Genomic DNA, 25,815 nt, shown 5'->3' with positions numbered 1-25,815 from the left:
GCAGATTTTTCACTTCTGTGTAGATAATCAGCCATAAAAATCTAAATTGATGAATCTCTAGTTTATCTTATTTTGAAAATATTTTCAAAATATTAAAAAAATGAGTTTTTCTTTTCAATAATCCTTATTTCCTGCTCATTCAAACCTTCATAAACAATGAACTTTTATTCATAATGTATTAAAACAAGCATAAGAGGAAAACCTTTCTCTACATTGAACCATAGATAATTTCCATGATCTAATTTCAAGAAAAGTGGCTGAGCAGCTGTTTGTTGGAAAAAACAAAAACCTCCAAACAAATGAAACAAGAATTAAAGTTTTTTTCCTCATAAAAAATTAATTTCTGAGTCTTTTCCAACTTTAAGGAAGCTGTAATAATAAAAATGTAGACCCTTCATGTGGTTTAAGGGGCAGAAAGATCTCCCCTGACCTCCACAGACCCTTCCACATTCCTGCCGTCTAAGTGATGAACTGCATTGTTTGGTAATTTTACAGGCGGGATGTGAGCAGCCACATCAAACATGCTTTTTTAAATGACCAGTCAGAAATTATTCATCGAGATTCCAGCAGGGTTTTCCATTGTTCCAGTCCACAGGCATCCGAAAGCATCGAGAAAGGATTAAACTAAAACGACGTCCTCACCTTGGCTCTTCATCTTTTGAACGTTTTGGACAATATTTCTTCACCAGATTCCTACAAGGGAAAGGGGGAGACATAAAAGCTGAAGGCACTGTCTGAAATTTTAATCCTGCAGGTACAAAAATGCTGAAAGTCAGACTGACACACATGCACACACACACAAACGAGAGGAGAGACATCCAAATTCAGCAGGAAAGGATCCAAGCATTAGAGATGAATCAAAGATTTAAACATCAAAGTCTTCGCCGGTCGTTTCCCTGAGGCTCCTGGAAATGCAGTTTGAATGAATTAACCGGAGCACGGCTAAAGGTGTGTTAGGCTGCATGTTTATGCAGATGCATGTGTGAGAGAGCTGTTATCAGGAAAAAAGAAAAAGGCTGGAAACAGACTCATACAGAGATACACATTCAGTCGTTCCTCATTTGATTCTTAAAGAAGTTTGCTGGTTTCTACCAGTTTGGTTATGAAGAAACAGAAACAGGCATTTTCATTCTTTATTTCAATATTCTCAACATCAATATGTCGACACGTTGAAGCATGATGTCACACCAAGACCCCGCCCCCAGCTTCCTGCTGGAGGGCCAAAAAGCTGCCCGCTAACAAGACTAGCATCGGTTTCAGCTGTTAAGTTGTTAACCTAATGCAGTAAATACTAAAATAAAAAGGGACACAGTGCTTTGCTACTAATTGTCAATATAATGACAATTTGATAAAGTCAGGAAACGGCTTTAATCAAAAAATAGCACGAGAGAGGGAAATAGGTCAGCTATGCTAGCTTGACTATGACAACCTTCACATGTAGATGTGCTGTGGAATCCTATGTGTTTTGGTTCAGTTAAAAAAAACAAATAAATAGATAAAAAAAAGGCGACCTGAACACCAACTCTGTCACATCATCAGTAGAGCAGGTGTTTAAATTAGCTAATCAACCAGCGCTGTGTTAGATTAGCTAATAGCTAATCTAACACAGCTATTAGCTATTAGCTAATAGCTAATCTAACACAGCGATCACTTAAATAAACATCAAGCCTGAAAACATGAAACTGTAAAGGACTGAATGTTCTGCTCTTTATTTGTGTTATTTTTTGGTGTTGAATTCTGATACGTTAGCGGTGTTGTTGCTGGTTGCTATGGCAACAAGTCTGCGTAGCACAGCTAACGTAGAGAGAGAAGAAAAAAGAAGAATACAAGTGGCTTCGAGTTATGCTTCAATGGTTTTTATGCATTATTTTTCACTTTTGCACGCTGCACTAAATTAATAATACCTACATCTCCAGAAACGCAGCTACTGTCTCAGTATTTTTTAAAAATGAAACCAGTGAAAATGTGACAACCTTCGACTTCCTACGCATCATTAGAGAGAAAAATGGCTAAAATTTCAGCCATGATTGCAGGATATACAGGTAAGAATATATTTTTGAATCTGACAGCAGTAATACAAGGATTTGTGTGTGCGTGCATCTACCGTAGCTGCTTGGCATAGTTCTGCTCTATGTCCAGCCTCTCCTTAACAAACTTTGCATAGCGCTCAAGGAAGTCAATCCCCCACTGGGTGTGTTTGTCCAGATTCTCAAACTGGTCCTGAAATAAAAAAAAACAGGACAGAAAATTAAAAGAAAGAACAAAAGAAAAAAAAAACTTTACATGTGTTTTAGAAAACAACCACATTTCAGAAACCATTTTTATGCACATATTAACATATAAACATTAATTTGTACCAGTGTGCACAGTGTGCATGTGCAGACAAATGGTTTCTTATGGAGGTTCAAGATACATTTATTCTGTGAAAAACATTTATACAAAATACAAGAATCTCATATTCCAGTCTGTTGTTTGTACTTACAGCTCCATGCGTACAATAATACCAGGCTGAAAAACTACAATATTTTACAATATTTACTGTATAACATGGGTATCTAAAAATAAAATCAGGAGAAGAACAAACTGTTCATTCAGGCAGGCAGAGAGTGAGACTCCAAGCTGATAACAGGAAGGCTTAACAGATGAAAACAAAGTTGTTTTTTTCCTGAGCTATTTTGCTAACCTAATGATTTTAATTGACATTTTTATAACAACTGATGTTATTATAGTTACTTGATCAAGTGATCAAGTATAATGAACTCAACAGCTCCACCAGGTGTTTGCTAATTGCTGCTGGCTAGTCTGAAGGAGCTGAGTGTGGGAGGAGCTTTGCCTCAAAGGCGGAGCTAGAGCCACCCAGGCGTTTAGCACTGCTGAATGGTTGCCATGGAGATTAAAGGATTTCTCAATGATGAAAAAATCAAAGCAACACTCCAGGTTTGTTTTTGATGAGGCAAACATTATAAGTTTATGTAAAGCTAAAAAAAAAAAGTCAATTTTATATAATTCTGCCCCTTTGAATTAATGGATCAAACAGAATAAAACAGAAAACAAGATGGCTGAACATGACAGAGACCTGCCTTTCCTCCATCAACATACACTAAACCAGAACTGGGGACGTCATTGATCAGTTCTCTCACATTTGTTCTGGACGATAAATTGTCCCAGAAGTTATCACAGTAAATGATAATATTATTGTTTTGAGGCCATTTTCAAGTTCTTGGATTATTAAACCATTAATAATCCAAGAACACATTCGCAAAGATCAATAAACTTTAAATTTAAATGGACATTTAAACACTGGAACTGGAAGATATTTTAAATGAAACAACTGAAACCAAAAAGTCCAGTTGAGATCAAAACACCAGACTGAAGAGTTTTATCATCCAGGTTTTGGTAGAAAGAGAGAAATGATAAATCATGCAAATGGAAATTATTGAGCTTGTTTTAATTGATCATATTATTAATTGATTTACTGCTTATTGTGACAGGTGTATCTCGAAGGTAATTCAGTGACCAACAGGAAGGTCATATTTCAGTTGAACTACAGGACAGAATGTAACTGAATCAAAAGCAGAGGATGTAATCATGTTTGCTGCCTGCAGCAGCCACCGGCTGAAGAAAACGCCGACTAATTATTGAACAAACAAAGCGACCCAGCAAGTCTGAACTGTGAAATAAAAACCCTGCGCCGGCCTCTTAAAGTCCTGCACATTTTTTGTTCAAAAAAGGAAAGAAAAACAGAAACAGGAGGTTTGACTAAGACGTGAAGCAGCAGTTAGCTCAGAGCCTCGCTCTGAATCACAGCTGTTGAGGTTTATTCTGGGTTTGTTTTAGCCGTCTTGCTCACGTCTGGAGCATCTCTCCGGCGCGTTCGCCTCCTGGTAGCTGCAAGGCGGCGATTGCATCAGCCTGTGTGACGGAGCTATGAATAAGTAATAGACTATGAGCTCATGCTGTAGTTTTTGGCTGCGTCTCCAGGTTCCTGTTCTCTCCGTCCGCAGGGAGAAAAACGGAGATGAAAACTGGAATCTGTTAGCAACAAGCGCATGAAGATGGATGTGAAGATTTTATTTAATTCTGTTTCAATCACTGATTACTTTCACTTTTAGTTAGTCAATTAATTTGCTCACAACAGAAGTTCATTATGATGATTTAATTTCCCTTTAGGACTTTTAAATTGAACTGACTCAATCTGAATAATAGATCACAGAAGTGACTTTATTTCAGACTGTCAGAGAGAATGCATTGGCCACTTTTAACTCCACTACAACATGTAAAAATCCTGTCGCAATTAGCAATAAATCAATGAATAATATAATAAATTCAAACCAGCAGAATCATTTCCATTTGCATGATTCATCATTTTTCTTTTTCTTCCAAAACTGGATGTTGTCCAGTTCCAGTGCTAAATGTTCATTAGAGTTTAAAGTATTTTTTCTTTGACAGTGTGTTTTTGTATTATTATGCCAATATTACCATTATAATGCTTGAAAACGGTCTGAAAAACATTATTATCGTTTATCGCGATAACTTCTGGACAATTTATCATCCAGCAACATTTGTTATCGCAACAGGCTTAGCGGTAGATTCAGTTCTTATTGTTGGCACAGACTGAAACAGCATTTTGATAACTTGATCAGTTTTGTAGGAATTTTGATTCTAATAGATCAACACCACATTAGCACAGTTCTTTCTGTGTCCTGCCAGTCAGCTGGCTGAAACGCGGTCTACAACACTGTTCTGTAAAAATAAAGAAAAAGAAATGTAAATCTAATAAATATCGGTATTGTATTATTAATATCACTAGAAGAGACACGTAGCTCTGTTTCCATCAGGGTCTTCCTGAGGAAAATCCTGATTCAGGAATCATAACGTCCACAAAAAATAAACCCATCAATCAGATTTTTATTTTTTGTGATGCTAGGGTGCCGTTTTATTTACAGGCGCACCAATTGCACTTTTCTTTAAGAAACTCAACATGTGGACTCTGAATTTGGCTGATAAATTGTTTTGTTGTTTGAAAAGTCGCTAAATATAGAAACAAAGCCTGTAATTTGGGATGCCTACAGTTCAGGCTGATTTATCGGCGCCGATACTTAGATGTGAAGCCGATCTTATCTACATCAGCAAAGGTCCAACAATCAACCACTGTTCATTTCTGCTCTGCTGTCAGATACGTCTGGCTGTCAGCCCCGCCTGCTGCACGTTTCTTTATCATGACTTTCTTACTATATTTAGCAACAAATTTCAGATTTCAGACGAAATAAAATCAGAATTGGCCAAAATCGGAATCAGCATATCAGTTTTTAAAGATCAGCGATCAGTCAGAAAGCTGCAATCGAAGCATATGTCATGTTTTTAAATCCATTTTCTTTCTCAGACAGGAAGTTTTGTGCTTTTTAAAAATTATTTAGTGATATATCCATGCTTTTCTCTCTTTGAAAACCTAAAAATGGAAAAAGAAAGATGATTCTGAATAAATAAACTTCCTGTGGATATTTCTAAAAAATTAGTATCAGCATTTTCTGTGGAAATTCACTCCATGTTGTCACAGCAGTAAAACTGATTAATGAGCAAAATATAAATGACTAAAGGGGAGACTATGCTGTAGAAACATCACTAAAATATAATAAGTTCAGCTATTTGTTATAAATCACTTAAAAAGATTAAAATGTTTACGAATGAAAGTAAAATCGGTAAAAAAGAAGGACATCTAATACTTGGAGTATTTTAAAGGACATAAAGGGAAGAAGTGCAGTTTCAGGACCCTGAGCAACATTTTATCAGTCTTGACAAACTTGACCAGTCAGACATTTTTTACCCCTGAGATCTGACACCTGAAAGGCTGAGAGCTCCACTTCTTCACCACTTATCTGCTGTGATTCACTCACATCGCAATCTGGGAACAAATGAGTCACTTAGAGTCCAGAAGACGAAACTGAAAAAATCCTCATAAGCAGATTCCATCAGTTTTCCATACAGCGTTAATCTGTTGGCGTTACACAGGAAAAACACACAATTAATTAGCAGAGCTAATGCTGCGAACACCAGGAGCTGATCACACAGAGGAGAGCAGAATCTGATTCACACTGCAGGAAATGTCAGCCTGGCTGCAGACCCCGGGCTGCGTCTGCACACACACACACACACACACACACACACAGGCTGCCGACCCCCGGGCTGCGTCTGCACACACACACACACACACACACACAGGCTGCAGACCCCCGGGCTGCGTCTGCACACACACACACACACACACACACACACACACAGGCTGCAGACCCCCGGGCTGCGTCTGCACACACACACACACACACAGGCTGCAGACCCCTGGGCTGCGTCTGCACACACACACACACACAGGCTGCAGACCCCCGGGCTGCATCTGCACACACACACACACACACACACACACACACACCTTCCTAAAGACACTGCCCTCTATGTTAGAAGGCCTTTGTTTTGTTGTGTGCTGGATGTTGAACATTTTAGTGTTTATTGTCAGTTTTCTCCAGAGGTCTAAGATATTCAGGGATTATTTGTTTGTAAACTTGCAACTCGGCTGCAGAAAGAGCCGGCCGGCCTTTAAGCTGTTACCAGTTGCCATGGTTACCCACATTTATTGTGACATTTTGACATTAGACTATGACCAAATTAGCATTAGTGCTGACTTTAATCTCAAAATCCGAACTTTTGTCTCAAAATTCTGATTTTAATCTTCTCATAATTATTTTTTTCCAGTGACCCTAACCCCCATTCGAACCTGGACTCTTGAAATCTGCTAGACGTCTTTTATTCAACGAGCTGTTTGCAGTGTTTTATCTCCAACCTTTGAGCACAATCACATTCCCGTGGATATTTGATTTGTTTCCTTTTTTATCTTTTTTACCCTGCGGCAGCAAACGTCCAAAACTCTGGCTGACAGGCCAACCTGAGGGGATGCCTGGGATTAAATTCCAGTGTTTCGGTGGATTAAAATCGAGCGGAGGAGTGTTATGAAGGAAGGAGGACTCTTGGTCTCTTCTGGAGACATTTGTTTTGGTTATCTGTGCTGCGCTGCAGCCCAGTGAGTTCCTGTGAAATGTTCCTCCCATTGTGAAACGAAGGCAGACATTTGCTTTCAATCAGTTCAAACTGTTCCTCTGAGTTTCTTTCTTCCTCTTATGCAACAGCCGAGGTTTTGTTATTCAGTCTGTTATTGTTTACTTTTCCACTCAGATGATTGTTATAAACAGTTTAATGCTTTTCCAAAAGCCGCGCAGTTCTTCAGAAAAACTGCCACCGTTTGCTGATTAAAGTTTACGTCCACAGACAGTTTTAGCTGAAACTGGATCCTCAATTAAAAATCTGCTGCATATTGTTTACAGATTTCTTTCTGCTCCTTTTATGGCTCTGAGAGTCAAACGTTTTCAGCCCCAGACACCAGGGGCCGATAACCAGAAACACACACCTCCGAGTAAAACCCGACAAAAGCCTAAAGAGACAAAAGGAGAAAAGGGAAACATTGCTAAAAAATAAAAGTCAAAGCCTGTCACAATAAGAAATAATGGATGACGAAGGCAGAGGAAAGGCTTCTTACAGCTCCATTGGCCAGGTTGATGGAATCAACTCACTCCCTCTCTCCTTGGTTGCCTAGCAACTCATTCTTTGGTTGCCTAGCAACAACCTGTTAAGTAGCTTGTGCAGCAGCAGTTTAAGTTTTTGCATCATAACTGCTTAAAAATAAAAAACAACGGCGTGAAGTGGAAGCTGTGGATAAGACAGGAAAGGTCTTTATTAAAACAGAAAAGAATAATTATCGACATCGACGACATGAAGCGCAACTATCGTGATTCGTGCTTCAGATGTTATCGTCCAGCCCTAAAACACGGTGGGACATTTTTAAACTTCCAATATCAAACTAATTTCTTGGTTTCATCTTTTTTCTTTAGATCTAGAGTCATATTTAATAAATTTAATTACTGACAAGTTGCTTTAGGCGAGGGCTGCACTGCTACCTTCCAGTAAGAAGGTCAAGGTTCAAATCCCCAAAAACGGGAGGCTGTGACGTAACCAATAGGAAAATTCACCTGCAGCAGCCGCCATTCAACCCAGAGGGGGCAGCACTGAGGCGGTTTTAGGGAAAATATGGCAGAATTAAATGCATACAAAAATGTCACAATTTACACAGAAACATAAAAATAACTGCCTTAAAAGACAATTTAGAAAGCTAATTAGGGAAAAAGTTGATTTTGGGTTTAGTTACTGTTTAACAAAGAAAATAATATTTACTGAAATGAGCCAGTTTTTCATTTATTTCTTATTCCTTTTTGCAATAAAGCTGGAAAGTGATCCAGATCAACTCCTGTTTTATCTTGTAAAACATTTTGTGTTGCATAAATAAGGACAACTTTTACTCATTGAAACTCATCAGACTGGATGTTTAAGTAACTTTATCTTGGATTTCAAAAATATTTTTAGCAGCAGAACAACTCTATCTTTGATGAACGTAGATAAGAGCAATCAGAAGTCACCAGCCAGAGATGGGTCAGTTAAACATTACAGACACTGAACAACCCCTACAGTTTAATCTGTAATAATGAAGAACATTATGTATAATAAATTATTGTCCTTTCTTTGACTCAGCAGCTGTTCTGCAGCTCCTGCTTCCTAATATCACATAAACTTCACCAGGAAGTAAAGAAAAGGCCAAAATGTCACTTCCTCTCTTCTTTATCGCTACAGTAAAGCCATAAATTAGCGGCAGCTGCCCTTTGACCCCGTCTGAAGTAACACACAGCTTTTGCTGACACATGCGTCTTCTACGATGCGTTTCACACATAATTTACAGCATAACGCAGCGTTTAACCAGACTGCTTAAATGCTCTGAACCAGCATGTCGAAAAGTTACAAAAACAAAACCAACCAAAACAGAAGTACGGTGATGTAACTGAAGTTTCAGGGTTGGACTGGAGGCCATCCAGGATTTATTTATATCCCACCGGTGGAACAAACACACCTGAGCTGAGCTGCTAATCAAGTTTCATAGCAACTGGATCCTTTCTATTGTATCGCTCTGCTGATGCCTCTCAAGCAGCCGGACAGACAAGTTAGACGAGACGGGAGAGAAAAAGAAAAATGGCCGCCTGAGCCTTCAGAGAGTCAGAGAACGTGATGCAGAGGAGATTAGTTATCTTTTAGGATGTAACTAATCTTTAGTTATCTCCTAACTAAAGAATAGTTAGGAGATAGCTAATCTTTAACTAATCATTTTATTCCTCCTGATAAAATGAAAAGTTTCATCAGGAGGAATCAGCTGCAGATTTTCTGAATGGAGAACATTTTATGGCATTTACATCAGAGTAAATGCCATAAAATGGTATTTACTGTCTATTTCTGTTGCAAATATGTTAGTTCACTTCAAGTAAGACAAAACTAACAGACAAGTAACTTTTCAGCAAGACATAAGAGCTTCATTTAAGGAAATAATTCCTTAATATTCATCAGAACATACGTCATTTTCCCATGTTATGAGTGAAATAATCTGCCAGTAGAGCTGGAACTTTTCATCAATATTAATTATTTTCATAAAACAAGCTCCTATTTCTTGATTAAAAGTTATTTGTTAGTTTTGTCTTAATTCTTTTTACTAGAAACTAAACAAAAATACTTGGTAGGATTTTGTATTTCTGCAGTGCGAAGACAAAGATCCTAAACAGAAGAAGCTTCACATAAAAGAAAAATGATGCAGTTTTTGTTTTGACTGATTAATGACGACATAATGGCTGCTGGAGGGTGTGGTGTTGCTCAGGCTTTAGCTAAATGCAGCTTTAATTACAGTGTCTGCTCTCATTGTTTTGTCTGTTGCTCACGCTTCTTCTTTTTGCAGGTTAGGCATTTAACATAAATACTTATAATTCCTACCCTCTACCATCCTACATTCCTACCATCCTAATGTTTTCTTAATGTTTTATGTGCTCAGCACCAAATAAAATGATTAAATAAAACGGTTAAAATGTTGCAGGAAAAACCCCAGATGTTCCAGATGCTCCTGAGATTCCAGGCAATTATCGGCTTAGTGCTTTAAAGTTACAGCTAAAAGCAAGACCTGAAATAATATTTATTTATTTATATAGCTATTTATTTTTATAAATATTTGTAGATGTATATTTCAAAAATAACTGGAGCTATATATTAACTATATACATATTTACAGATAACATATTTCTGTATAATTTGACATAGAAATAGATATTTCTTAAAAATACCTGCATCTATGTACTTTTATAAGTAATTGGAAATGTATATATTTTAGATCTAAATATTTTTATAAATAACTTCAGATATTACATTTTTGTAGATATATTTTTAAAATAATTTAAGACAGAAATTATTTGCACATCTCTGATACTCTAAAACTCACTGATAACCAGAAAGTGTTTGAACATCTCAGATTTCTGTCATTCAGGGGATGAACATTTGAATTAAAACCATTTAAAAACCAGTCAGACCAGGAAATACAGATCAAACTGGTTTCTGCTGATGGTGGTTCAGCGGCTGCTCAGTGTTAACCTCAGTGTGTCCAAAATGAAACAGCAGGAAGTGGTAATTACTGCATCTGACCATCCATCCGCTGAGCCGCGTCGTCACAACACAGATCATTCATTCATCCATTCATTTATCCATTCATTCAGAAAAACAAAAGGAAAACCACAGGCTCCTTCCTTTATCCCGCCTCCACTCTTCAGATCGAGTCTGACGACTGCGACACCTTTCAGGCCGCGCTCACAGCGGCTAGTGGTGGATTATGGGTAATCAGACAAGAAATGTATTAAACTGAGAAAAAGGAAACAGAACTACGTCTACTCTAAATGCATATTACACAAATAATCCCATAATAAACTGATTGTCAACATGAAATAAGCTGACTAAGCCTGTTGCAATAACCAATTATTCAATTAATTACATGATAAATTAAAATTAGCTCAATAAATTTACATTTTGATTATTATTTTTTAATTTTGCTGAGATAATAATCCAATTTTATCCATTTTATTCATGGTTTAGGTTGTTTTTTCTGTTTTATTTATTGTTTTTGGTTGTCATGTTTTATATATTAAAATGTCTTCCAGAGTTAAATGTTGTTCTCTAAATTAAAGTTTGTGGTTTTTGAGAGGGAATTATTAGACCATCTTAATATATTACTCAAAAATAGTCTCAGAACAACATTATTGTACATTTTAATAAAAGTAATTTATTGTGCAGTAAAATTTGTTATTGTGATGAAACATCTGCTCCCTAAAATTAAACCAGATTAATTAAATATTTTCAGTTTTTCAGTTTTCCCAGCTGCGACTAATCAGCTTTAAATTTCTTTACACAGAAAGTCGTATAATTTGCATAGTGGTTTTAAATTTGTTTCTTTATGTCGTTTAACTGGAGCTTGGTGACCTTCGACCTCCTGCTATAGCGCTTGGAGAACACGACATTCAGTTCTCATCTGAACAAACCAAGACCTGAATCTCATCAAAACAAAGTTTGTACTGAAATCTTTTGTTAGGAGAAGGTTTCTCGTAATGAGAACGTTTCTCATTTTAATGAAAACGTTTCTCATTTTAATGAAAACGTTTCTCATTTTAATGAAAACGTTTCTCGTTTTAATGAAAACGTTTCTCATTTTAATGAAAACGTTTCTCATTTTAATGAAAACGTTTCTGATTTTAATGAAAACGTTTCTCGTTTTAATGAAAACGTTTCTCGTTTTAATGAAAATGTTTCTCATTTTAACATCATATTAAGATATAAAACTCGTCTTGTTAGAGAAATTTTCTCATTAAAACAAGAAACTACTGCTGTATGGCACCATGTGACTGGAGGATGATGATGAAAATATCCTGCCTTTCATATATCAAGTGAACCAAGGGGGGTCTAAAGCAAGTCCAGTCCAAGCCGAGTTTGCTAATCGCTGACTAGTTGAACAAAAGAAGTTCACAAAGTGGGTTAGATCATAAATTACCATAAGTTGGTTCCCATGTGGATCTGCTGTCTGGTCTAAACCGTTTACCCAGATTATTCCAGACAAATTAAAACAGAAAACACCCAGCATGTCTCACCATCTTGTGTCTACCTGATGGTTTCTGTCTTTACTGTAACAGCAGCTATAAACTGTCGGCCATGACGGCGTTGCCTAGGTTACGCCCAAACCGTGAGCTCAGGAGTTTTATGAGGCCCTGAAACTTCACTGGTCCGAATAAACAGCCTGGGAAAAACTGTTGCTGCATGAATTTACAATGAATTTACATAGTTTCCTCCAACGCTGTTGTCCTAGTTACACTTGACCATCTGTAAATCTCTATCTGTGGTAATGAAACGTAGAAAATTCCTGACAAAATCCAGAGTTTCCCACAGAAACGCGTACAAACCCAGAGCAGAAAAATGCAGCTCACCCTTTGTTTATGATCACAATGCTGCTTCCTAAATCAACTCATCTGGTAAACCTGTGGCGTCCAAACATTTCACCCTGCAGACAAACTACCACAAAATTCATTCAGTTAAAAATGGAAAAAAAATGTTTCTTTGTGGTTGTTATTGTTCAGTTTTACTTGTTTGATAATAAACAACATTTTTATGAATTTTATAAATTCTTAAAGAGTCGAAACATAAAAATGGCTTTTGGGCTGTTTCTTTATTAAAAACAAAAACAATTTGGCCAAATTGTTTTTGTTTTGTTACTGTTTTTGGTTTGTGGTCAGATCTTAATCATTTCAGGGGCCTTAAATTAAATTTTATCTGATAAATGTTACTTTCTGTGAACATTCTCACACAGTAACATGCAGTTTCTATTCTAGTGACAACAAAAACAATCCTTCTGGAGTCCAGGTCAATCTATTTCAGGGTCTGGGACAGTAAAAGCCTTTCTATTTCATCCTGTGTGCTGGGAAACCCTTAAATAAAGAGATCATAATAAAACATGGTGCAGAGGGGAACCACCTAAGAGCTGGAGCACAAACAGAGAACAGAGCTGCAATTATGAACAAAGAGAAGCGAAGAGCTAATGGTTTGTAATCATGTGGCAGACACATGCCTGCTGGCCATTAGTCACATGGATACACAGGCATAATGAGTGGAGGCCAGGCTGGCTTGTTTCCCTCTTCATGCGATTTTAAACACCTCAACGATGTTGGAAATAATCAACTTTTAGCCACTTGCTGTTTTCTCTACCTCACTGTAACTTTTTTAAGCCTTAAATATATTTTGTTGCGTACTGGAGTGCAGAAAATCTGCATTAATATCTTTATATTCTGTTATTTTTTCAATCTGTTCAGTTTTTTCTACTTTTGAACTATTTCATAGGCCTTTAGCAAGAAGTAACAAATCAATTAATCAGATGATAAAATAAAACAAGCTCAATAATTTCCATTTCAATGCTTTTTTGTTTTTCTCCATAAATGTTTATTTTCACAAATTCTCCAGCTTTAATGAATGGATGGACCCGAGTCTTTATTTCAGTAAATGTCGCTGCGTATTTGTGGTCCTGCTTCCCATTAATTTAAAATAAAAGTAAAATAGGGGAAAAAATTAGTATAAAAAAGGACAAAAACTGTGTAGCTTTGTCACAATAAGCAACAAATCAATTAATCGCATTGGAAATTAAAACAAAGTCAATGATTTCCATTTGCATGATTTATTGTTTTTCTCTCTTTCTACCAAAAACTGGATGATAAAAGTTTTCAGTCTGGTGTTTTGGTCTCAACTAGCCTTTTTTTAAGGATTATTTTGTTTACAGAGACTTCATAATTTATTTGTTTCTGTTGTTTTGTTTATTTATTTTGGATATTTAAAATGTTCCAGTTCCAGTGTTAAAGGTTTACTAGAATTGTAGTTTATTGATCTCTGAGAATGTGTCCTTGCATTATTATTATCATTATATTACTCAAAACAACAATATTATCATTTATCATAATAACTTATAGTCCATGACTGGCCTAATATTATCATGTCACAGTTTTTGCTGCAGAACTGCTGAACAAGGTCATGAATTTCTGGTTGACCAGTTTCATGAATCTGCCATTTTTATTCCCCAAGGCGGTTTTGTAGTAAAAATTGAAGGATGCTAAAGCTACTGGAGGATTTCGTCTAAATGAAGCGCCAGTTCCTTCTGTCGATGGAAACGACGGACACAGCACAGCGGTAAGCTGCTAATAACACTAAAATGACAAACAGTATTTTAGACATTAATTTACTGGCCATTGTTTTGCTAGCGTTAGCATGCTACTAGCTTATGTTAGCATGGTGCGCTACCTTTTAGCGCCTTGAAGAGATAGCACTATGGTGTGTTTTTAATAATACTATTGAATTAAACAGTTTGCTGTTATTTATGCCATTTTATTGGGGAACAAATGACCCAAATGCCTACAGTAATGTTCTTGTTGCTAGCGCTAGCTGCTAGGAAACCACAAAAATGTCCAAGCTGCCGAGTTGCTCTCAGACACACCTCAGACTGAGGGTAAAAGAAAAAGAATGTCCTGTGGAGCAAAACGAACGACTTAAATGGGAAATGGGAGGATTTAACGGCATATATTCGCTTTAAAGATTATCTGCAGGTTTATCATCAAACTGAAACGTACAGCAAAATAGCCACATAAAATAAGACAGGATAACACTTTATTTTGATTGAAACGAGCTTCTTCTTCTAGTCTATCAACTCCAGGGAGTCCCGCATTACTCTGTGTAAAAGTCACATGACTGAGAGGGAAATCATTACTGAAGCCTACATATAAGTTATGACACTGTAGTTGTGCAACTGTCTCAGTCAGGTGCTAGTGGTAGTTCAGAGGCTCCTGTAATGGTCTTTCAGTAAAACCGATCCATGAAGGCGATAACATCAGCCCAGCAGGTTTAGCCGGCAGCTGATGTGTTTAGCACAAAACAACCACAGGACATCGGCCCGAGGGCATCCAGTGTCTGTGCCATAAACTGAAACTGCTACTGCAAGTAACACACGCTACAGTCGACGCACATGATTGCAGAATCAGATGTCCGTGAAAAAAGTCTGGTACTTCAAGATGAAGCTAATGGCTTTGAATCCAGTCTGGCTATAAAACAATAATGCTCGTCTGTATGCATCACTCATGACAAAGGATGAAGAGATTTCCAGTTCCAGATGCAATTTCCCAACCATTTCCAATAAGGAAGTTTAATATCCCAGTGCAGTAGCCAATTTAAAATGGCAATGCATGCCAACTGAAAGTATATTGTTTTACGGCGTTATTTTCAGGTGCACTAGCAGTTTTAAATCATTTTCCGTTTAGATGTCAGTTATTCCTTCACCAACACAAATGACCCTTGCGTAACATTTAAAACTGTAGTAAAACCTGAGGATGCCTTCCTTTACGGCGTCTTCATAAACCATCCGGAGATGATGTAAGAGGAATTTAAAATTTACGCCGTGGCTATAATCAGTTCTTCCCCAATCTGCCACCTCTGAGCCAGAACAAGTCGGCCCGATCTGTGTATCGTATGCTAGCAATTTGATTGGCAGCAGACTGCATTCATTGGTTGGCCTGTGGATTCAAGTCAACAACTCAACCACCATTTTGAATCCGCCATGAGACCGTAGGAGTTGACAGGATGGCGAGCTGCAAATCTGTAACTCCATAGTCAAACCTTGAAGTTCCAACTTTTTACCAATTGTGTTGGAAGAGCGCCAGTGTTTCCCCCAATAATATAAGTCTGGCAGGCCACCGGGCTTTGAGTCGCTCGTTTATTTTAAACAAACAGTAACAGTGATAGCAAAGACGGATTAAGGTAAGGTTAAAGCTGACGCATTGAACTGGACCTGCCCGTTGGCCTCAGACGTTATTTCCAAATTACGAAGCCATCGGAGCGTCGACCACAGCTCCAGCCCGCCCGTGTTCCCACATTCCTGCCCACTTAGGGAGGAACAGGCTGCCAATGGAGACACACCTAAATTATCGAGCACCAAACAGACATTAATCAGCTGAACTGAGACTGGACGGAGAAGAGACTTTAGTCCGTCCAGCGTGTCCTGGGTCTCTCTCTGGATTGGGATGCAGTCAGAATGCCTCAAGCAAACTAATTTCATCCGCTTGCATCTGTAATATCGATCTTCAGGTCACTACCAAGAGTTCATGACCACAGGAGAAGGTAGACACATTGAATGACGAAACCCCAGAACCAAACATGGAGAAGCAGCATTCATCTTCTAGGCACCACAAAACTGGAACAAACTTCCAGAAAACTGCAAAACAGCCGAAACACTGAGTTCCACCTCTTTAGAGTTGCTTTTGAATCATAATAACTGAAACATTGACCAACATTTTGATGTATAATGGCGACAGCAAAATGTAATGTTTCAAATTGTGTGTCCTATGATTTTGTATTTATATGATTTAAAGCACTTTGCCTCGTTTCTGAAATGTGCGACACAGATAAACTTGAGCAATTGATTGAACGGCCAATAGATTGTGTTACAAAAGACGACACAGCTGAAGACAATCTTTATCAACTCCTTAAATGTGTGTTGTTGCTTTAAAATGATAAATTAGCGGAGGTATTTTAATTACAGACCTGTGTATTTGGATGTGTTGACTACAGGATTGAATAAATTGAAACACTGGTATTTAGGTGTAATTTTCTCCTTTGCATTAACCACAAACCAGCATTGACTAAAACATGCAATCTTGGTTTAAAATAAGTTCCAGTGCTGATGTTTGGCCAGGAATAATGACTGAAATCACTATGTTTGATGGAACAGCAAAGTATTCCCTTTCTCCAGACACACCAAGCTGGCAACCGTTTCCTGTTGGCGTTAACCTCATGGAAATCCCTGCTACTGTCTGTGTTACACAAGACGGGTCTGATCACATACAACCATCCAGCAGAGGTCTGGTTTAATAACGGGGTCGGAGCCCTAAAACTCTCTAAAACATTCCACCAGTTCTCCACATGGTCCAAAGCTTATTTTTTATCCACTGCCTGACAAAGTTACTGACTAATAAACAGCTGACAGACTGACTCACGGAGGCAGGACAGCACTAAACGCAGCTGCTGCTTTGAACAAATCCTGACGACCAGCGGAATCATAACTCAGAGAGGCCTGGATCAGTTTCTGTCTATTGTGACTCATTTTTTTATTTCCTGGAAAGAAAATACTACCAACACTTGTTGTATAACAAGAGATTAGATTTATTTATAACCAAACACGAGCTCTGTGTCTGGCATGAAGAAAAAGTATCACTAACATAGAGTCTCTAAAAAGCATTAGAAAATCAAATCCTCCACGTTGTCTACGAACAGTGACCCAAAGCAAACCACTGATCCTTCTACAACAAAGAAAAGTGCTAATGTCAGGAGTTACAGTCTAAAAAAAGTCAGGTCGGATAATGTGCAGAGACCCATTTAGACGGGTTCACTCCAGGTCATCGGTTTTAGAGGCCCTACAGGTGGGTCTGCGTCTGGATCCAAGAGGAACTAGACTGCCGAACAGCTGGTTGGCTGGATGCAGCTGTGTAAGAGTCCAGAGGGACGCAGCAGGAGGATGAGAGGAAGGAAGAGGGGGAGGAACGGCAGAACCACTGGGGAAACATTCGGAAGAAATGCAGAGATGAAGAAGGCTCTTTGTTCACATAATGGATGCAAGCACAAGGCCTTTAGCAGCAAATTTCATTTTAAAAATAAGCTCATCTCTATTATTCCTTCTAGCCTTGAACTTATCCATTTACCTTCACCTGTGAAGGTGAGAAAAAATAATGGTTCTGTTTTCACACCTGATTGTCCAGTAGACTCGGTTTGATTGGGAACCAAAGCTGCAACATTCGTTACATTTTCATCTGTTTTTTACTCTTTTTCACTGCACTGTATCAAAAAAACCAAACCCTCTGAAAAACCTGTTCCCCTCCTCACCTGTGGGGGCGCTGCACCAAGAACTACTAAAGGAAATGACACAAAAACCTCTGAAGAAGAAACTGACCGAAACTTTCTCACAAAATATAAACAAAAATGGAGTAGCATCAGATCTTAGCGGTTGTAGGATTTATCCTTTGCCTTTAGCTAACGACCAAAAGCCATTTCTCCCGCTAGCGTAAGACACGTGTTTGTTTCGATTGCATTTACAGAGAATGCACTGTGCTGTAATCAACTTCCTGTTTTTGCAGCGGTCTCGGATCCGCTTAGCGTTCACATAACCATTCCAACCGCACCAGAGTTCACTTCAACCGAACCAAGGCCAAGGTTTGTAGACGGACCTTTCTGGGTTTGAATCAGAGTTCGATTATTCGATTATTTCTTGAGGTTTGTTTCCATTCGTTCAAATTAAAGGCACATCAACGCATTATTTTGTTCTCCGCATCAATGCATTGTGACACACTGACATTGTAATGTAGAGCTGTTGCACATTACAGCTTTGAAACCTATATAACTTGTTATAATTTGCGCTATCAGGGATGAGTAGACATTAAATAAACGGGACCCAAGGTGGACCCCTGAGGTACGCCACAGGTGACTTCTGTCACCTTGGAGGAAACGTTAAGTCCCTGTTCTTCATGTAAGACTCAAACCAGTCAGAAATAACACCAAGGATTCAGGTTACGGCTGAGCTTCATGTAAAGTCAATAACAAAAAACTATTTGAACTCAAGACCTCCATAAAGTGCTTTAAATAACTTAATTTATGCATTTTGCATTGATTTTACGTTATAAAATAGTCAGGATGCACCAATACGAAAACTTGGCTGATAACGATATCCAATATTAATGCTGCTGTTATGGCCGATAACCAATATTACACATATTTCACCACCATTTTAACACCTTTGGGGGGAAAAACAGCAGAAAAAGATAAAAAATAAATATTGATTGTTCACATCGGCCCAGTTTTATTTATTGAACCGATACCAATATGTTAAAAAACGACTAATATCAGCTGATACCAATGTTGGTGCCGATATATCGCAAAATAGTATAAATTAATAGTATATACAGTCCTTTTTGCTAACCGATTCACTTTTACGGCTTTTCATTTAGTTTCAGAAGATTATTAAATAAAATCTAAATAAATGATGACACAGGAAAGGTTTCAGACTGAAGATGTAGAAGATCACAAAAAGATCCCTTTAGCCAAATTAATTTTCATCTGCTCGGACTGATATCCCATTCAATCACAACGTATCACGTTACCACAAACGTCCAGTGGGATCATTAAAGTTTCATATAATCCATTATGCCTAAACTCGGCTCATCTCTCAGCCTTCATCAACCCACCTCCCCCAACCAAACGAAAATATCCCTGCGCATCTCCCATTACTAAACTTCCTCCCCTCCATCTCCGAGTCTGTCTCTCCTGCTAGGACATTTTTCTAATTAGGAAAGACATCCACCCTTCATAAGGGCCAACGTGGGCTTCACCCATTGCCGTCACACATCTCGATCTGAAAACATCATGCTCCCTTCCTCACACCTACAAAAACACCCCCACCCCCTGCACACACAGACAACGTGTTGACAAGCTTGGCTGGACCGAGTCTAACAGCTTGTCATGTCCAGGCCGGCGCCCTCAGCTTCAGCATGACTTGTTTCTCACCTGCTGGGGCCTGCAAGGGACAAGCCTGCTGCTTCATCCAACAGCAGCCAAAGAACCACGACTTCCACAGATTCAGAAATCAGAAGAAACAACAAGCCGAGGTTTGGGGCTTGCCTTGGGGTTTCATATTTTCAGGACTGGACTGAAACACCAGAAGACTCCTGGTCAATGCTTGGCAATGGGCAGGGGGCAGTAAAGGCATGGAGGGTCTCCAGCTGGTTTATCTCGACTCCATGCCTGATATGACACATATTTATTAACCTCTTATTGTTTTTTTGTACTATTATTTATCATACAGTCCAAAAAAAGCTGATGAATTCAGTATAGAGATTATGTCAAGGTGTGTAATAACTTAAATATTAGGTTACTGTGACAATCATTAGTTTAACACCAATTTTAATACCAACTTTTTCCATTAATTTTTGCAATTTGTGGTGCACAAAAAAAATAACTACATGATGAGGTAGTAGTCATATTCTGAACATACTGGTCTGGCATTGGTCTGGTATTGGTCTGGCATTGGTCTGGCATTGGTCTGGCATTGGTCTGGCATTGGTCTGGCATTGGCCTGGCATTGGCCTGGTATTGGTCTGGTATTGGTCTGGTATTGGTCTGGTATTGGTCTGGTATTGGTCTGGCATTGGTCTGGCATTGGTCTAAGAAGAAATCTCATCTTAATTACACAAAACTATTCCAATGGCGACAAATGGCCCCCGAGCCACACTTTGGACCCCCCTCATATAAACCACTGAAATTTGTGGCTATAACTTGAAATATGTGAAAAATCATTTTTTAACTAAACTCGTGTTCTCCAACAGTTACATTTCAGAATAATTTTGTTTGTTGGTATTTTTGTGGTAATTTGTGGAGGGTAGTCAAAGCAGCCCAGGAGCCCCAGAGATCCTAGACTGCTGTCTGCATCCAGACGTGGAGTCTGCAAGCTATAAATATCACAAACAGGAGCACGAATAACAAGCACCTTTGTGCAAGTCTGAATGTGTGGCAGAGAATGCAAACAATGCTCCCGACTGAAGCAGGAGAAACACTGGACACTTTCAGGAACTCCAAATCCACACCGTCAGCCTCCGAACCGCTGATCTGAGTCGGTCGATCCTTTTCATTTCACAGCTTTCACTGTCAAATCCTAAAACCATGTAGAGATTGACCTTTCCACACCACCGTCTAAGTCTCCATCCCCTTATCCTTGTCTTTCAGGTTGGCCGGCCAACATGGACGACCGCCTGTCAGCCCGTTGTCCTTCAGCCGGTTCTGACCGCTCCGTCCTGCTGGGCTCAAGCCCGACTCGCTCAGACAGACCTGCGCACAGCAGGCCGGCATCCTGGCTCTAACGCACACAAAACACAGACACAGCTCCGATTCAGGCACACTTCCTACTCTACACACGTGTGTGTGTGTGTGTGTGTGTGTGTGTGTGTGTGTGTGTGTGTGTGTGTGTGTGTGTTGGGGCAGGAAGCCAGAACAGTAATAGGATGTTCCTCAATTGGTTTGTAGGGATGTGCAGGAGCCAAAGCACAAAACCAAACAGCACCCAGACTTTAGCAAGAGATGCTACCGCTAATCTGGCCACAAAGACTAATTCTACTGGACGATAAATTGTTGAGATAAATGAATTATGAAGCCTCACTCTTCAAAAAAAGAAGCTGGCTGAGGCCAAAACACCAGACTGAAGACTTTAATCATTCAGTTTTTAGTAGAAAGACAGACAAGAGAAAAACAACAAATAATGCAAATGGAAATTATTGAGCTTGTTTAATTGATTTATTGCTTATTGTGACAGGCCTAATCACAACATCTAATGACCAAAGAGCAGAGAAAGAAGGAGGAAGTTCAAACTAACTCCTTCAATCAATCATAATGGGAAAAGAGCTTATCCCCTACTCCAACATCGCTCTAACAAGAGAGACTTAAAGGGGAGCAGCAAAAGCAAATAAAGTGGATTAGCAGCGCTTACCAACATCTGATGGTGTTGCTGCCAACAGCATTGCAACGACATGATATCAGTTACGAGAACATTTACTTTCCCTTTAGGATAAATAAGTATTTGTTAATTGAACTGAATTAGGTGAAGCGTGCTCTGAAGCTGTGTTATGTATTTTAGATAGCTGGATGGTCTTTAACCGCCCCTGGCCTCCACACCAGACGTAAATATTAGTGACTGAGAAAAATGTAAAGAATGCAATGAAACAAAAGTTAGAAAAATGTAGGTTAACTGTAATCAATATGATAATTATAAATCTCAGCAGTAGCATTTCAGATCTCTAGGTATTTTTTTTACCATATCATGATGTTGGAACAGTCAAAGTGGCTCCATTATGGGTTGGTTAACATTGATCAGCAGGACTAAAAAGCCAGTCACATTATTAGTAAGAATTAACACCAGAATCTGAAATCAACTGGTTTAATAAATGAGATTCAGCCTGCAGTCATCTGAGCATCTCACTGGCCAATCAGCAGATTTACATCTTTTACATTTAATCCTTAATCTGACCACAGACAGCTAGCACATTAATCCAATCAGAGGATTCGGGGATTACATTTCCACCATAGCTGGGTGAGATGCAGGTTGCTTTGCTCCAAAGCTGGAGGAAAAGACACAATGCAGCAATAAATTACTAATATTTGATTATTACATATCGCTATTTGGACGGATGTTTCATTGACATCACACACAGCGAACAAGCAATGCTTAAAGTCTTGTTCTATTAAAGCAACATGCTGCTGAAAAATCAGTGGCTTGACGCATACTGAGCTCCACCTAATGGGTTTCTACCAACTGGTACTATATGACTGAGGTTAATTATAAAAACAATTAATATTGTGTTGAATTGGATCTGAATCAGGCTACATATTGTATTGTATTGTGTTGGGATTAACTGGAGTGACTTGAATTTAATTCTGCTTATCCTGTAAAGCAAAGAAGACGAAATGTAATTATGGTGAATTAAAGAGAGTTAAGTTTAAAGTTAAATACCTCTGGATGCAGAAGATGATGTTTCCCAGCCTAAAGTAGAATATTTGGTTTTCTGAGCTAAATTAAATTACAACCATGAAGAAAATCAATTAATAAAAGGCAAAAAAAGAGAAAAAATATATAAAAAATAATTAATTAATCCTTCATCCATTCAGCACCTCGAACTTTTTCAAGAACACAAACATATTCAATCGTGTCTTTTGATTTCAGATCTAAAATTATAAATTTTTATTATGTTTTCTTTGCTAAACAAACACATTTACATTGAATGTGAAGCTTAAAGTAAATTGTTTGGTTGAAGCACCAATCCTCCGCCTAGTTTTCCCTGGACGGGATCCATCATCTGCTGGTCGAATTTTGAAAATCTGAAATTATTTTTCCATTTGCTGCTATACGTCAAAACAAAAAACTGCCTCTATTAAATTCGTCCACATGCTGAGCGCATTTCCTCTGATGCACATTGACTGAACTGATGCGTAAATGTGGATTAGACTGCCACCCATTTCAAAAATGACTTCCTTCATCAAGGAAACTGCAAGATGTTTTATTATATTTAGCTATTTATTATTTATATGGTTAAATTGCAACAACGCTTACACAACCCAGGGTGTATACCAGACCTTGGAGAAAACTCCAACTATAGCCAATGTTTTTACCTAAGCAAACGATCCAGTACGACTTTCGGTCATTTGGGCCAAATTTACCAATTCAAAGCACCTCTTTGTCAAATTAAAAATACAAACATTTGGGTATTTCTATAAAGTTTTACTTTTAAATTTGCAATACTTTTAATAGAAAAGCAAGCATTTTCCCAATTTTTTTCCCAAAAATGTTGTTTATTTTCACACATTCTCTACATTTAATTAGGAAGTGACTCCAGCTTTAAAACAAATGCTGTATTTTGCCGACTTTAATGAATGGATGAGGCCAAGTCTTTATTTTAGTCGTTGATTATTTGTGGTCCTACTTCCTATTAATTTAAAATAACAGCAAGGTAAGGGACAAAATGTGGACAAAAAACTGTAGGAAGCAACTTAATAATTTCTGTTTGCGTTATTTATTGCTTTTTTTCTCTTTCTACCAAAAACTGGATGATACAAATCTTCAGTTTGGTTTATTAGTGTCACAATTGTCCTTCTTTTGAGGTACAATGTAGTTTCCAGAGACTTCATAATTAATTTTATTTACTGTTTTGTCTATTTATTTTGGATATTTAAGATGTCTTTCAGTTCCAGTGTTCAATGTTGACTAGAATTTAACATTTATTGATCTTTGGCAATAAGTTATTGCATTATTACCATTATATTACTTGAAAATGATCAATATTATCATTTCTGGGACAATTTTATCATTCAGCAAAATTTGTTATCGTGACCAATTTCCCATTTTAGGAAGACTTTAAAAAGAATACAGAAATTATTCCATAACACTGGGCTAGATTGGTTAAAACATGAATGGGGAGAAAAATGAACCCCACAACAAACCAAACTCCTTTCACACCGCTTTTGAATTTCATACAAGCAAACTTTTATCTCTTTGTCCGCCGCAGCATGGTCATGTTACATGTGGGGGCTGAGCAAGCAAAAAATGAGCTTATTTCAGACGCCAGATAATAAACACAGCGATCAGATGGAGGAGAATCATCTCTGGGACAACAAGTATCCCCTCCTCCTCATCCTGCTCCTCCTCATCTAAGAGAGGGGGGATGCTGCTGGTTGCCTCTCTGGTTTCACACATCGGGATGGGCCAACACCCCAAAAATATACACCACAAATAATAATGAACTCTGGACAAATACTAACATTACGCAACAGCACTTCCAATTGAGACCGAGAGCTGAGAGTCCATCATGACTTCCTCACTGGAAGTCATGATTTAACTGTACAGAACATAAAATGGTGTATTAAAACAAACCATTGCTGTTTTTGACACATAAGTTCAGTCATGTGACGCTGAAGTGAAGACAAAGAGACGAAGAAGAAGAAGGAGCTTAATTGAGGTTAATTTTAAAAGGAGCCTGAGGAGGATGGGTGTGACACAAAAACACCGTAAAAAATACAACTAAACTTCTCTCACACACATATGAACAATAGCACTAAGGAACGCGGGTGTAATTTAAGTTAACCAGCCACCGAACAGGGGAGGCAGAGCCCCCCCGCTTCCGGCCCGGTGCCCCGGACCCCGTGCGCGAGGACCGGGCTGCCTATTGTTCCGCGCCGCTGTCACAGCCGTTAAGGTGGATTAGCTTTAGCGTTAGCATCGCCGGCTAACAGCGCTGCCTTCCACACAAAGCTGGACATGAACCGCGGCACCTTTCTTCCACTCGACGTCCCGAAAGAAAAAATTTAAATAAAATAAAATAAAAAGTCCCGGCCACGATGCCGGAGTCTCACACGTGAACAGCCGAGCCGGGAAACAGCTTCTTAAAGAGTTGAAAACTCACCCAGAGCTCCGTTCCCCAACTCATGGCGGATACCTCCGTGTGACTTCTCCCGGTTTGGACGCACTTTTCCCCCCGTCTTGGCTCTCCCGAACTGCCGCTGGGACTCCCGTCCTCCTCCTGACTGACTGACTCTCCTCCTCCCACTGAACCAGCAGGGCCGCCCCACAGCAGGGCCCAGGACCATAAGCCACATAAAACTTAATTATTATAATACATTTTAATATATACATATATATTGTCTGTGATTCTAAAAATTGCAAATCAGTTCAGTTTTATAAACAGAAAAATACAAAAACAAATGCATGAAAAACAATTACATAAACTTGCTTAGTTAAGAATCATTTGATCTTAGTTTTTTTAAAATGTGATTTATTTAAAATTTTACAATTAAATAAACATGTTTATTAAGAATCAATTAGTGTTAGTTTTTTAAGTATTTGTTTTAAGTAAATAAGTATTTCAAATTTTTCACACAAAAATTACAAAGCAGACAGAGAAATTCAAGCAATGACATGAAACAGTATTTAGGATAACAAACACAAAGCAGTAAATGACAAAACAAAAAGCAAAAATAAGCAAAACAAAACAAACCCCAGCAAATATCTCCATTCTCAAGTACGTGGATAAAAAAATTAAAATGAAATAAAAATTAGCTAAATTAAACAAATAAAGCATAAAAATTGTTTGTCTGTTTTTTTGTTGTTGTTTTTGCTGTTGTTGGAGCTTACAATATTATATAATTTCTTCCAAAAAAAAAGATGTACAAATTGAAAAATGTGATTTATTTATTCAGTCA

General features: G+C 38.3%; 1 protein-coding gene across 1 annotated transcript in view; it reads right to left on the bottom strand.

Moving 5' to 3' along the window:
* The window catches only part of fnbp1l (formin binding protein 1-like), a 61,605-nt gene extending 36,414 nt beyond the window's left edge, over window positions 1-25,191 (bottom strand). Inside the window, exons 1-3 of the mRNA XM_015060598.1 lie at window positions 25,020-25,191; window positions 2,105-2,220; window positions 643-693 (exon numbers count right to left, since the gene is read on the bottom strand). Of these exons, the coding sequence (XP_014916084.1) occupies window positions 643-693; window positions 2,105-2,220; window positions 25,020-25,043 (191 nt within the window). The 5' untranslated portion in view covers window positions 25,044-25,191. The remainder of the gene's footprint in view (window positions 1-642; window positions 694-2,104; window positions 2,221-25,019) is intronic.
* Between the last annotated feature and the right edge of the window lie 624 nt (window positions 25,192-25,815).

Source organism: Poecilia latipinna, unplaced genomic scaffold, assembly GCF_001443285.1.
Source record: "Poecilia latipinna isolate Pla-1442-1.1 unplaced genomic scaffold, P_latipinna-1.0 Scaffold1728, whole genome shotgun sequence".
In the NCBI taxonomy this organism is placed as follows: Eukaryota; Metazoa; Chordata; class Actinopteri; order Cyprinodontiformes; family Poeciliidae; genus Poecilia; species Poecilia latipinna.
The sequence above is the reverse complement of the archived record's forward strand: the minus strand, read 5'-3'. Positions and strand labels throughout refer to the sequence as shown.